The 14,172-nt window shown below is 38.6% G+C and overlaps 1 protein-coding gene across 9 annotated transcripts in view; it reads right to left on the reverse strand.

Moving 5' to 3' along the window:
- bcl2l12 (BCL2 like 12) overlaps positions 1–14,172 on the reverse strand; it is a 35,583-nt gene that overhangs the window by 15,791 nt on the left and 5,620 nt on the right. For 5 of the 9 annotated variants that reach the window (XM_040123523.1, XM_040123525.1, XM_040123522.1 and 2 more), the window contains 5 exons: positions 13,864–14,068; positions 11,175–11,397; positions 10,685–10,789; positions 9,656–9,732; positions 8,210–8,473 (listed from right to left, as the gene is read on the reverse strand). In XM_040123523.1, the coding sequence (XP_039979457.1) occupies positions 8,210–8,473; positions 9,656–9,732; positions 10,685–10,789; positions 11,175–11,397; positions 13,864–14,068 (874 nt within the window). Of the gene's footprint in view, positions 1–3,049; positions 3,115–8,209; positions 8,474–9,655; positions 9,733–10,684; positions 10,790–11,174; positions 11,398–13,863; positions 14,069–14,172 lie in introns of those variants that run through there. The other 4 variants (XM_040123528.1, XM_040123531.1, XM_040123527.1 and 1 more) reach the window with 4 other exon arrangements.

A 14,172-nucleotide genomic window follows, 5' to 3' on the forward strand; every position in this document is an offset into this window, starting at 1 on the left:
AAGCAACAGTTGTGTCAGCCTATTTGTGATAAGCGCAGCTGAAGCTTGGCTTTTTTTATTATGATTTGATGGCACTGTTCCATTATGTCCCATACTCAGTAGTGTTTACTATTTTAACACAAACATCCGATAAAACAATCTTCAACAATCAGGCTGAAAAGAACTTAAAGGCCACCCGTTATTATGGGCAAAAAAGCCAAAAAAGCCTGGTCTTGTTCTTTTCAGTGACAGCTGTCCTCCACTGTATACCTTCCCAGAGTGTTCTCTTCTGTCATAAGGGTCCAACAGATCCAAGCAGACTGTACAATAAATGACTGCCCGTTATCTCCTTCATTCAGAATGGACTAATGCACCACTGTCTTCATTTTCAAGTTTTAGACTAGAAAAACATCTAAATACTCCTAAAACATCTACCAAAGTTAACTTCCGAATACATCTGGGGTGAGAAATAGACCATTTTTATTGGAGGCTTTTGATTATTATTTGAACTGAACACAAAAGAACTTCATTTTTGGGCACGTTGGACCAAACTGAAATTGAAATTTAACAGAATTTTCTATTTGTTGGAAAACAACAGAATTGAACTGAACTGACTGTGCTGAAAGGGAAAACCTTTAATGGATTTCTGAGTAGGAGTATTGTCTTAAAGACAATCAATTTAGGTGATTAAAAAAACGTTTTGTTCAAACATATGAAAACAACAAAGACTTTGTGTTTGTTGCCCTTGTTTGGGTTTTTGTGCTTTATGCTCATCCAGTATGTAGGGTGTATGTTAAATATTGTTGCTTAAGACTGCATCCTTTGTGAGGGTTGACAAAAATGCTTAAAAAAAAAATCTGACTTCTGACAAAATCTTAAATACCAGGGGAAATACATGGCTGGCACCCACCCATTTTTATTTGTAACACCTTGTTTAAATAGTTGGACACGTGGCATTTCATGTCAACCTGTAAGCGGGCTCTGATTGGTGTGGTTCTCATTTGACTCAGCTGAATTAATCAAGTGGATGCTCCAATCTTAAATCTAGTTGTGAAAACAGAGCTCCTGTAATGGAGTCTGATTGTTTACATCAACTCTTTACATCAACTAGAACCAATACTTCACCAAATAAATTGCCCCTGAAACACCACCACCAAAATCAAGAGGTATATATATAGAGGAACCTATTACATCAGACAAACAATCATTTTTGAAGATTTTTTATATTAAAGAAGACAAAAACAGATTTAAAGAAAATAATCCAAAAAAAAAAAAAGATAACACCACAGAAACATACATATTTTCAAGACATTATACTGTATACAGTATGTAAGTGAAATCAATCTTTTCCTTATATCCTGTGTGTTAGACTCTTGGTTAGTGCAATTCTTTAAGATAAGGTAAGGAAACTATTAAAAAAAACTTACAGTAGAGACCTCAATGTGTCATGGCAACAGCATTTAAAATGCCTTCATAATAAATAACTTGTAAATGAATAATAAAAGTGCATGTAGAGACCGTCAAGTCATGAGTATATTCTATTCAGCATAATCCCATTTCAAATCAAGAACTGCCTTACAGAAGTGTTAGATTGAATTCTACATGACTTATCATGGGAAGGTTATTCAACATAACATTTGGCCTCTCAAAGGTTTTGCATGTCAGTGCACGTCAACAGAGCAACCAAGTATGTCTTTAAAAATGCACCAAAAATAAATCCTGTTTCTATAAAAGGGTCAGTTCCCCTAGTTCATTTAAAACATGTTTGCTGGTTATGTCTTTGATAAGCTGATTTAACCCCAACACTTGGTTGTTTCTGTTCCTCACTTCCCTTCCAGTCCCATTCATTCTCAGAGATGATTGGTTCTTATGTGCTGTAGATAAGTATGTATTGCATTGATGAGTTGATGCTTTCTTTTCTATAATAAGTAAAGGTGGAACTGTAAATAAAAATATAATTGAAATAATTTGAAAAATAAGTTTCCCATTTATTCCTATTGGAATGTAGCTGCTATACAGAGAGTTTCAGCTGTATTCAGGTGTATTCAGGTTTAGAAACGATCAAAAGGAGTCCAAATGCTTATTACATTACATTCCTGCAGCCCGCCCTTTGTGCTAACAGTATCTGGCTATTGGTTCAGTAAGAATGTCCTCTGACAGACAGCAAATATATAATATATATAAAACTTTTTTAAGACAATATAAACACACGTTTGTTCACATTACTTGACTTCAATTATTTTCAAACATGAATAATGTAAACAATAGAAAGAAAAACTGAAAACATCAACACCCTGGTGTTTACAGCTGGTCTGTGTATCAGTGAACTTGACAGCAATAGATTGTTTTAATCAGGTGATTTGAATTTTGGTGGCAGGGCTACCCTTTGGTTTACTTAGGATAATAGACTGTACCTTTAAATATATTATATATTAATTATATCGATATTTTTATACAAACAATTTATTAAAAGATGTGAATACAGTGTGACAATGGGACACAGATTGATCCAAAATCCTGGAGGTTGAATCAAACCTCTGTGAGCCCTGCACTCTTGGAAGCAGCAGCTGGTGACTCCATGTGTTTTTTAGGGAGAACATTACTGTCTACTCTCTCCCAAGGCCAGGAATGAGAGATAGCAACAATGAGGACTGCACAAGTGACATGTCCATTTGGAAATGGAATGGTTCAGAGACATTATGGCCTTTCTGCCTGCCTCTCTACTTGACCAGCATTCAGCCATAAAACTGCACTACAGAAAGAATCTCCATCTTAAGTTTGCTATTGAATCTTACAGCCTAACATTTTCTTAGAACAACGTAAAAAACTCAGTAACTGAGTTGAAATTTTCAGTTTTGTCCATTATGAATCAACTTGTTTCAGGAAGTCTGAGAACTGTGTGTCACTTTTGTGATAACAATACAGCAATCTGCTTCATCCTGTCTGTTCAAGATACTGAGACTACTTTCCAAAGAGATCTAAGACAAGGGAAACTGCAGAGTAAGATCCATCCGTCTCTTCACTTTTGATGTCATGATGCTGAGTTCAGTGTTGACCAGCGGTTAGTTGGAATAACTTGCTGGCTCTGAGAAGTCAGTCGCACTCTGCAGGCTCATCCAAATCTACCACATTCTCCTAAAGATGAAATAAAAAGTTGTGTGGTAAGTATTAAGAGTTCGTTCTTAAGAAATAGTAAAGCTCAAAATATACTTTAACATCCACAGAGTTGCAAGGTTGCGGGGCCCAAATGACCAAGCAGACTGCTTTGAGCATGTTAGATAGAAACCCTTAAACCCTTGTCACATGGTTGATCAAGTGTCTCATACCAATAAACTGGGCTTTAGGATGCCTCAACCCCTGCTAAACAGGCGAGCTAACACTGGGAGAAACTGTAACAGGCTCTGTGGTGAATGAAGTGCTGCCCATTAATATGTTTTTTTTTGGTTTGTTTGTGTTGTGTTTTTTATGTTTTTTTTGAGAGGGGGTTGGTGGGGTAGGTTGGTGGTGGTTAACCATAGACCAAACTAACAATGGGTCACTTTTAAATTTAATTTAATTTCATATTTTTAACTGATTGAAAACACTTACTTCTTTCTGTATTCTGTAAAGTAGGAGATATTACAAAACTGATTTAATATCACGCAGTCAGCTCTGCATTTGCTGTTTTCCACTTTGTTCTGGTGGCATTGTGGTGTACCTCCAGTGTTGTACCCCCTTGAAAAGGGGTTCGGTCTGGAGCAAAAACAAGGTCTTGACCTTTGTTTTGTGTTTCTGTTTTGTGGTGAAGTTTTTAATTTAATCTTTTCAAATATTTTTTAAAAGACTGAGCAATTTTTTCAAAACTGCTTAATTTTATAAACAATTTAGTTTAACATACAAGAATACATTTTTCTGTGTCCCGTTTTGAATAGTATTTTCAGGAACAGTTCGTTCCACTGTGCTACAGTCTACAAGGGCTGATCTGCTCTGGAGTCACTGGCAGGTTTGCCATTATCAAACACTGAAGGAACTTGTATTTAGATTGTTGTTTGGAGTTAATCTTATGAGTCGAACCAGCCATCACTAAGAAACACAGAGCTGACTAATTATAAAACAATACATTTGGTGTGAATGGAATGGAGAAACGAGCCGAACCGTTTAGTGTGACTGTAAACTCTGTGCTCATTTTAATTTAAAGGATAAGCCGGCAATATTGGGATGTTCATACTGTAGTCAAACTGATGACCGTGAGGATGTTAGTTTTTGTTGCTGCAGAGTAAAATCTTGTTCATGGATGAGTTCAGATCCGTGGTGTGTGCCCTCCTAGGTATTGAAGTGATGCTGATGTTGCTGTTGTTTGGGAGATTACTGTATTATTGCTTTGCATGGCCTTTGGATTCTCTGGTTTCTCAGTGGTAAACCAAAGTACTAGTAAAGGCCAGTAACGCTGCTCTGGGAGTGATAGTCCTCATGTGGCTGTTTGGGGAATATTCTGGCTCGTCTGTTCAGCTCTGGCTTCTGCAGACTGCAGCTGCACCTTTTAAAGCCCATTGAAAGTCACTCAACTGTACCATATATGTTCAAGATATTATGGGATGATTATAGTAATATTACACAGGGCGTAAAGTGATCACCTGTGAACTTCAAGACGTACTTTTGGAAATGCCAACTACTGTGTTTCTAAGCAAAAGTCCTGATTAATAATGTTTAGAATAACAAGGAGAGCCCTGCCCTGCCTCCACCAGTAGGTCTGTCCCACTCCTGAATGTTCCCCATTACTACAATGGAATCTGCGGGCCTCATGCAAGAACCTCTCATATTTTGGAACATAAGATTGATTTCAGAGAGTTTGTCAAAAAAAAATCATGAGTGAACCAGACCTACCACACAGATAGTTTGCTCTCCACAGCAGAAAAAATCTGATCTCAGAATTATAATGCCTTACACCTTAGTGTGGCAGCTGTGGCTCAGGAGGTAGAGTGGGTCGATCGCCAGCTCCTCCAGTCCACATGTCAAAGTGCCCTTGGGAAAGATACTGAACCCCAAATTGACCCCAGTGTATCATTGGTGTGTGAATGTGTGCGTATAGAAAGTAATGTTTGTATAGAAAGCTTTATAAAATATATAACTCAGATAAACTTCATATAAAATTAACATTCTGTTCACCATACAGTATCAACATCATCATCATTCTTTACTAAGCTATTTGACTAGGTTTGGGGGTTTTTTTAGACATAGAGAAGTGTAAAAGATGTAAGTCCTGGCCCTTGTTGTTTTCATCCAGCTCTGAAACTGGTGCATCAGCAAAAGTGGTCTTTCAAATGTTGTCCCTGCTGGCAGTGATGGGTCAGTTTGAGCACTTTGGTGAAGTTTGGGTAAAATCTAGTCAACATAACTGCTTTAGGGTTTTCAAAAGAGACATCAGCTGAATTCATCCATACAATCACCATTCAGTGGGGGCTAGGTCAGAGTTGATGGAGGGAGTGGAAGAATACCATTTACTGGCTAATTACCTGCTGTTTGACAGTGTCAATCACGCTGCGCCACTACGATCCAAAAGAGTCTATGGCAAATGCAAAGCCCCAAGGAGGAATGCTGAGATCATAAAGCAGCTCAAAAGAGACTGCTTAAAAGCTGGGAGGAGGTGGAGTAAATCAAAACTGCAACTGCGACTGTTGACTGTTGGCGACAGTTTCATAAACTCCCTCTGAAACTACAGCAGAAGCATGAAACACCCCAGAAAAATCTTATTGACAACGATAAAAATGATTGTTAGCCCCTCCCCTCATGTTTCCTATGACAGATTGTCAAATTTAATTAATACACATTATTTTTCAAAAACAAAATTCTAAACATTAGGCCAATTACTCTAAATACCAGGTTAACTGATAACAGTAAAAAAGCATTTCTTCACTGTAGATTCCAGGGATTTTAACTGTTGCTGTAATCCAACTCAAGTCATTCAGCAGCCCTTTGATCCACTTCCAGCGTCCATTTTTAAATCAGTTTTTCATTTTTTAACATATGACATAATGACAATAGTAACTTGCTCGCAAACTGGAATTGTACTTTCCCCGTTTGCATGAAAACTGCTGCTAGTAGACCACTTTTAAAAAAAGAATAACCTGGACCCAAATGCACTTATCACCTCTTACCTTACGTTCCTGAGTAAAATTATTGAGAAGGTAATTTATCAATTGAATAGCTACCTTAATGATAATAAAATATGCAATAAATTCCAGTCTAGATCCCACATTTCTCCATCTGTCAGGTCCTCTCCTTTTCAACCTATATATGCTTCCTCTTGGTTATCAGTAAACCTAACATTAGTTATGCAGATGACACACAGCTTCTTATCTTACAATTTGGAAAACTTGTCTGGATGAGATTATGCATTGCATGGCTGCAGACTTCCTTCATCTGAATAGGGATTAAAACTGAAATTTTGGTTGTGGATACTAAACTTCAGCGGAAGCAGCTGGTCTGTATGTCCATGAAGTCAAAGTCATTAAAAACAAGGGAACAGATTAAAAACCTAAGAGTAGGATCATATAAACAGCATTACCAGGAGCGTTTTTTACCAACCACAAAACATTTCCAAAGTCAGAGGCTTCCTGTCTCAGTCTGATTCTGAGAAATTTATACATGCGTTCATTGAGAGCAGGCTGGACTACTGCAATTCTCTGTTCATGGGCCAACTAAAACAATTTATAGATTGCAATTTGTCCAGAACACAGCTGCCAGTTTTTTAAGTGGACCCAAAAAAATCAGACTGCATCATTTCAGTCCTCCACTAGCTACCAGTTGTTCTTGAATACAATTCAAAATCCTCCTGCTGTTATACAAAGCACTTAACGGTCTGTCTTCACCATACATATCAGACATGCTCTCAGTGTACAGCAGATCTATCAGGTCACAAAGTGCCAGTCTTCTCCATTTGCCCAGAGCATTTTCAGAGTTTGGTGAACTAACATTTAGCATATATGCACCCAAATAATGGAACAGTTTTCCTTTTGATCTTAGACTCACTCCTTTTTGTTGAGTCAGTCTTTCTGTTAAAGGAAAATAATTCAAATGAATGTGTATGTAGAGTAAGTTTGGATCTGTATGCATGTATGTATATACAGTATATGTATATGTAAGCATATATGCATGTGTATGTGTATGTATGTATGTATGTGTGTGTGTGTGAGTGTGTGTGTAAGTGTGCGTATGTATTCATGTATTACTACACATCTGTTTATTTTATTTTTATTCTTTACTCGTTTAAAGCACTTTTAACTGCTGTTGTATGATATGGTGCTATAAAATTTGAATTTGATCAGTCCTGCAGCACCATCCACATCACATTCTAGGACAGTATCTACACTGTGTGCAATTTGCATTACTTTACTTGAGAAGCATTGATGACATGCTCCAATCAGCATATCATTTACAGTCCCGCCCATGTGCTTTTGGGCTGTCTGCATCAGAGGCATGAAATGCTAGCTCGCCCAGCAAGCACTCCAAAAGTGTGGTAATAAATGCAGCTGGCCTTCGCAGAGGGCACAGGGGACTTGTTACAGACAAGTGCCCTGTCCTCCTTGGTTCCTCGTCAAGACTCACAGAAAGAGATTATCTCCTGCCAGATATTTTCCCAGTGAGTTCTCATATACATAAGTCCCTTAATGCTGGTCTGAGATCAGTCACCAAGGAAGAATTCATTATTTCAATACTGTGAGTGTTACATATGCACTCTTTCATTTGCCTTGTCTTGACACTGCATGCTTCATCAGTTATAACAGAACTAAATCATTCCCCTCAGTCTCTCTAACCATCTCACCCTGCACCATATCAGAAGCAATGAATTTATTCTGGGTGTCGTGGCTTGAGAGATTTTATGACTTCTGGTTAAGCAACGTACAAAAAGATGCATCTCGCTTGGCAAGGGACTTGAGCATTTCCATAAAGTTGCCATTGTTCTATTTGTGTTCAACATGCATTTAATATTTTTTACTTGTACTATAAGTTTGCCTTTACATTTTTCCAGTCCTTGACTCCACTGCTAGGTTTTTGAAACTACACGTTCATTGTCCGCATGGTAAGCAGTATACAGTATCTACCCGCTTCCTGTACTCCAGCTATTAAAAAGTTGTGAAACAGACCAGGGCAATTCTCTGACCATCGGCCATTATTTGAATTCTGGCTTTTATATGACAGATGTCTTTAGTGGAATAATGGAAGTTAAAAATGTTATTTTTAAACTACTCACCCATCCTCCGCGGCTCTTTACCCAGGGGGCGAAGGTCTCCATGTAGCATTCTGCATAGCCTTGCATGCGCATGGCTCCTGTGGCTGTCACTATCCGCCGTGAAACCTCCATGGTGACAGCCATTCGTTGCAGCGTTGGACTAGCTGATGGTGGAAGGTCCAGGGCCTCAGATACCTGACTGCTGCTGAAAGTGTCTAGAAGCTTTGCAAATGATGCATAAGAAAGACGAGCAAGGCTGGAGCGCAGAAAGGGGTCTGATTGTATCTATAAAAAGATGTGCATTTAGTTGTAAACTGTAGGTAGAGCCAATTTACACATGCATTCAAATGAACATAGTACATGTGAAGAAAGCTTTCACTGTGTCTTAAACTATACGGCATGTTTGTCTGTCTTTGTGTCCATTCAGTCTCTGTTTCTATAGATTTTTAGGTAGATGTAAAGTGTTATGGTGGCCAAAGCAAAATGTCCCTTCAATATCTTTTTGTATAAAAGAGTCTCCAAAAGTAGATTGGGAAGCAGAGCCTTCAGTTATCAGGCTCCTGTACTGTGGAACCATCTTTCAGTTTTAGTCTGGGAGGCAAACACCGTCTCCACATTTAAGAGTAGTCTTAAAAACTTCCTTTTTGATAAAGCTTACAGATACAGCTGGCTCAGGCTTGGCTTGAACCACCCCCTAGTTATTCTGCTATAGGCCTAGACTGCCGGGTGACTTCCCATGATGCACCAAGCTCCTCTCTCCTCCTCTTCATCTGCACGCATTCATATGGCATCAATACTCGTTACTAACTTGACTTATTTTCTCTCCCGTAATTTTGTGCTTTCTCATCTCTCTCCTCTCTCTTCCTGTCGCTTTCTGCAGGTATTTCTACCCCTGCTGCTAGAGTCTGGATCTGTGACTGCAAACCACCTACTGCTCCCATGATCCTGCTCAACACCCACTGCTACAAATATTATGATTATCAACTATTGCTGTCTTTAGTCTTATTATTATTAGTTTTATTAGTATTCTTATTCACCCTATCATTATAATTATTAGTTTTAATATTAGTCTCATTATTGTCACATCTTTATTTTATACGTCTACTATGCTTTGCCCCCCCCCCTTTCTCTGTCTCTCTCTCAACCCAGCCGGGTTCTGTTCAAGGTTTCCACCGGTCAAAAGGGAGTTTTTCCTTGCTGATATCGCCAAGTGCTTGCTCATGGGGGAATGTTGGGTCTCTGTAAATATAACTATAAAGAGTACAGTCTAGACCTTCTCTACATGAAAAGTACCCTGAGATAACCTCTGTTATGATTTGGCACTATATAAATAAAATTGAATTGAATTGAATTGAATTGAATTGAATTGAATAGAGCAGCTTAAGTCTCCTCTCAACACAAAGAGTTTCCAATACTTGACAAATGAATAATGCAGCTTTGCACACCTTATGATGAACCACTGCCCACCTTAGTGTTGATAGCATCTCCCTCCAAAGAGAGCACCTGAACAAGCTGCTGCACCACTTCCTCTTTATCACACACTGCTAAAAGAAAAAAGCAACAACTTTACAATCATTGAAAGTTGGTCATACAGCTCTTCGTTCGTGTTTGTACTTTGCTCTTTAGACCAAGGCTGAAAATAACTGTGTTAAAAAGTCCACTCACTGGTGGCAGCCTCTGACTACAGGTACCAGTGAAAAGATAAAATACAAACCGGGTAGTCCAGTTCGGGTAATAGGTCATGAATGTATTCTGGCCCAAGTAGTCATTTAGTTGAAAACTGCTGCCTCCTACTGGTGTATGAGGGAAAGCCTTTTAAGCAGCTATATGTTGTGGAGCAGCCATTTTGTTTAAAGCCTCAATACTGCAAGTAGCACTTGTGTATCCACATCTGTCCACTGTGCTCTCACCCTTGACGAGATATAATCTGTCTGAAAAGACTAATTAATGTCTTTCTTTGGATAGTTTTTTTTTTATATAATTTTTTACACTTCCCATGCATTTAGTGAAATTGTTGCTTATTATGCTTTCATTTACTTTTCCTCATTGAAATCTTCATTGAGTTAAGGTTTGTATACTTTTAATCTCAGTTACTGTTTCATACATCCCTGGGATGTAGTTGAAGAGCCTTCCTGCCAGTAGACATAGTACTGATACAAAACAGACCACCACAAATATATAATAGACATTTTTAGGTTTGCACACTGTACACCCATCATATTTCCTGTTGGGATAAGATGGTTAAATGAAATGAGAAAGTACTGTGCTTTGGGATTAGGCATAAAACGGAATGTTTTAATTGCACTTGCACAACACCAATGCAAAGTGGTAGGTCTTGCATGGACTGTAAGTGTGCTCAAGTGCAAAAGGGCTGAGTGCAACAAATACTACAACAATCACTTATATTCTTGTGTGTGTGTGTGTGTGTGTGTGTGTGTGTGTGTGTGTGTGTGCGTGTGTGTGTGTGTGGATGTGCGTGTGCACATGTGAGATTACCTGGTGAGGGCTGGGCTGTGGGACTCAATTTCTTTATACTGGTAGACTTCTGGGCAATCTTATCCAGCTTCTCTACTACCTCATTATAGAACTCAGGAGGGTGGTCTACATCAACATTTACCACAGCATCACAAGTACATCAGATTAAAACCTTCATTCTACATTCAGCTTTTACCACTCTCTATTGTAGTTATGTCAGTATGTACGTTCACATGCACACAAAAAGGCAGGTTGCAACCAGGTGCAATCAGTAACACTTTAGCTCTCTCAGAGTTCTATGTTTGTCAGCCAACTTCAACATACTCCTTACACTGATTGACTCCTTACACTGACTGATTTGGAGTTCCAAATTCTTATGGTGTACAGATTGAAAGCAATTAAAAATTCCACATTAGCATTTTAAGTTTAGACGTAGCAGAAAACAAGTGAACGACTACAGCTTAAGCTAAAGCTGGTTACTGTAGTTTGATAGTGTAATTGAGGAGCTTACTGGGAGAGACAATGGTCGGCGTAGGTTCTGGTTCTTTGTTGACTGGCAATGTGCTATGCCTCTTATGATAAGATCCATGCCCCTCTTTGACCTTTTCTTTCTCTAACTTTAACCTAAAGAACTTTGAGATCTTTTTTCTAATCTTCTTTTGGTTCAGCTTCTTCTGCTGCTTCTTCTCACTGTCATCATCTTCCGATGTAGAGGAGGGGGAGATGACATCATCCTGTGGGAACAGGTTCTTCTGCTCAACATTAAGGATGTGGTGATTGTGGTGCTTTTGCATTACATTACCACCACATTTACCAAACTAATCTCTTCCCAGTTATTTGGAGAGACCGACAGTCCCTTTAATATCATACTCATTTCACATTGGAAATACAGATGTGGCTAAAAGTGTCGGTGCCCTTAGACCTCAATGAAACAATGCACCATTCTTCCTGAAAATTATTGAAATTAAAAAAATGTTTTTCCATTTATGCATGCCTTTGGTTTGCCACAGAATAAAACAACTGTGAAAAGAGCTAAATTATTGCTTATTCTACAGCCATTCTCTAAAATGGTCTGGACAAAATTATTGGTATCCCTTAGAAGTAGTGACAAATAAGTGGACTGTAGTGATATTTCATGCAGACTATTGTCTTCAATTAGTGTCACAGGTGTCTTCAATCTTACAGTCAGTCATTCAGCCTATTTAAGTGGAAAAAAGTCATCATTGTGCTGTTTGGTATAAAAGAAGAGAGTTGTCTGAGGAGATAAGGAACAAATTAACTGCTTAATCCAACTGAACATTTATGGTAAGAACTGAAACTTACACTCGGGAGAAGGCACCCATCAAACCTGAGAGAACTGGAGCAGTTGGCTTAAGAAGAGTGGGCCAAACTACCAGTTGAGAAGTGTAGGGGTCTCATTAAGAGCTACAAGAAGCACCTGACTACAGTGATTGCCTCAAAATTTTGGGCTACAAAATTTTTAGGTTGAGGGTCTTGATATTTTTGTCCATGCCATTTTCATTTCTTTATTATTTATTTAAAATAATATGGTGGATCGAAAATTGAAAGCAAAGTGTGTGTTCTATTAAATATGGAATAGAGAATAGTGGATGCCAGTTACTTTTGTCAGCTTCAGCTTATTTCAGAGAAGATTGTGTTTTTTCTTTTTCAAGTGGAAGGGTACCAGCACTTTTAGCCACAGCTGTATACACTGTAAACTGTGTATTAGAAACCCTATATTTATTATTATTATTATATTACATTACATATATTATGTATGGTCATGGGATATAAATAGAATAAATATTGAGAGAAATATAAGTTATTGTAGGAAATACTTTAAAATGTGCTAAAATGTATTTTTCACTAAATGTAGAGGCACCAAACCTCACCTTACCCTGTCTAAGTTTGTATAGGGATATTATATGAATATTATACAGGGCTTGTAATGATGAAAACTGATTTATTGTGGAAAAAAAAGAAAACACTATACATACGAGATGGATGATACAATCGAAATGGTGGGTAATAGTCCATTTTTCAAGCAGTCCTACATTTTAGTGTCTATAGTAACACAGTGTTCACAGTGTAGCAGAATGTTCTGCTAGACTATGAACAATTACAAGAAGTAACCCCACCTTGTTAGTCACTTACCCCAGGTTCTGTCCACACTGCCACTGCTGTTTCCACCAGTACATAATGCTAAGCTCTTTCTTGATAAACAAGACAAAAGTTCTAAAGCCCTCAAGAGGCTGCTATGTAGATATTGGTGACAATACTGTTAGGGATGGAGCTAGAGGAAAGGCCAAATCAAAAGTGTTTATCCCCCCAGAGCATGAATGTGCTGAGGAAATATTATCTGCTTGTTGGGTTATGAGATACAGATTTTTGGTGATACCTTGTCAGAACAGACACAGCGAAACAAGCTAGCTAGCTGGGAACATGCCTCTGCTAGCCTGTCAAAATTTCCCTCGCAGTTATCTGGCATGCTGCCACCAACCACGAGACATGTCTATAATGTCAACTCATATGTCATGACTGGCTGCAGACCATGTCTTTTGTGTCAAACAGTTTATACTCTGACAGACATATAAAACTGGATGATGTTCCACAGCTGATATGATAGCTTACTCTATTTTGGACTCTCCAGCTTTTTGTTCCTTCAAAAGTCAGTTAAGATGGTTTGCTATTGGTCAAGGCCTGTCAAAGTACACCAAAGCTGAAGTAATTCACACTGATTTACTCCACTTCTGCAAGCGAACCCATTAATCACAGCAAATTCCATTGAAATTAATTGATTATGCTCTGAAATTCTGCTGCTACAAATGCTGGTTTGACTGGGCCTTTAGGGTGTGAAAGAGGAACACACACTGATTGTCCAAAATGTAAAGGGTTCATGCTCTGGGGAGTGTAACTGTGCGCAGTGAATAGATCACCAGAAATATTATTATACCAAGAAAACATGGAAATCTGGTTAGCAGGTGACAAATATCTTGCTCTGGACTTAAGGGTTGGACAGAGACTGATAGATGAACCAACATAGCAACATCATCCTCCCCTTTGTCCGTCTAGCAGTGAGGCCTAATGCCTAATGCCCCACCACTACAGGGACAACAAATGTAGCTTATCTTAAATCAACAAGCAAAATGTGACTTACTCTTCTTGGGACATAATGCCTAGCAAAAATAATACTCCCTTACTTCTGTTTGGTCTCTTTGGTGTGACAGTTTTGCCTTGCTGTCCCTGTCCAGTGAGCCTTTAAGGTCTTTGGTAGAGCGGCATGTGGTGTTACGATGAGGCAGCTGCTTTATGAAGTCTTTGAATCCAGTCTTATTCTCATCTGCTGAAATGACATCTTCAGCCTGAGAATCCCACCCATCCTTTGCATTTGGCTGTGGCTTGCAGCTAGCATGGGAGAGCATCAAAGAATGGGAAACACCAAGTTCAAAGGTTGTTATATACAAGTAAAGCCAAAAAGCACCTGTTACCACATGTACATAAGCTGCTGA

Source organism: Xiphias gladius, chromosome 3 (assembly GCF_016859285.1).
Source record: "Xiphias gladius isolate SHS-SW01 ecotype Sanya breed wild chromosome 3, ASM1685928v1, whole genome shotgun sequence".
In the NCBI taxonomy this organism is placed as follows: domain Eukaryota; kingdom Metazoa; phylum Chordata; class Actinopteri; order Istiophoriformes; family Xiphiidae; genus Xiphias; species Xiphias gladius.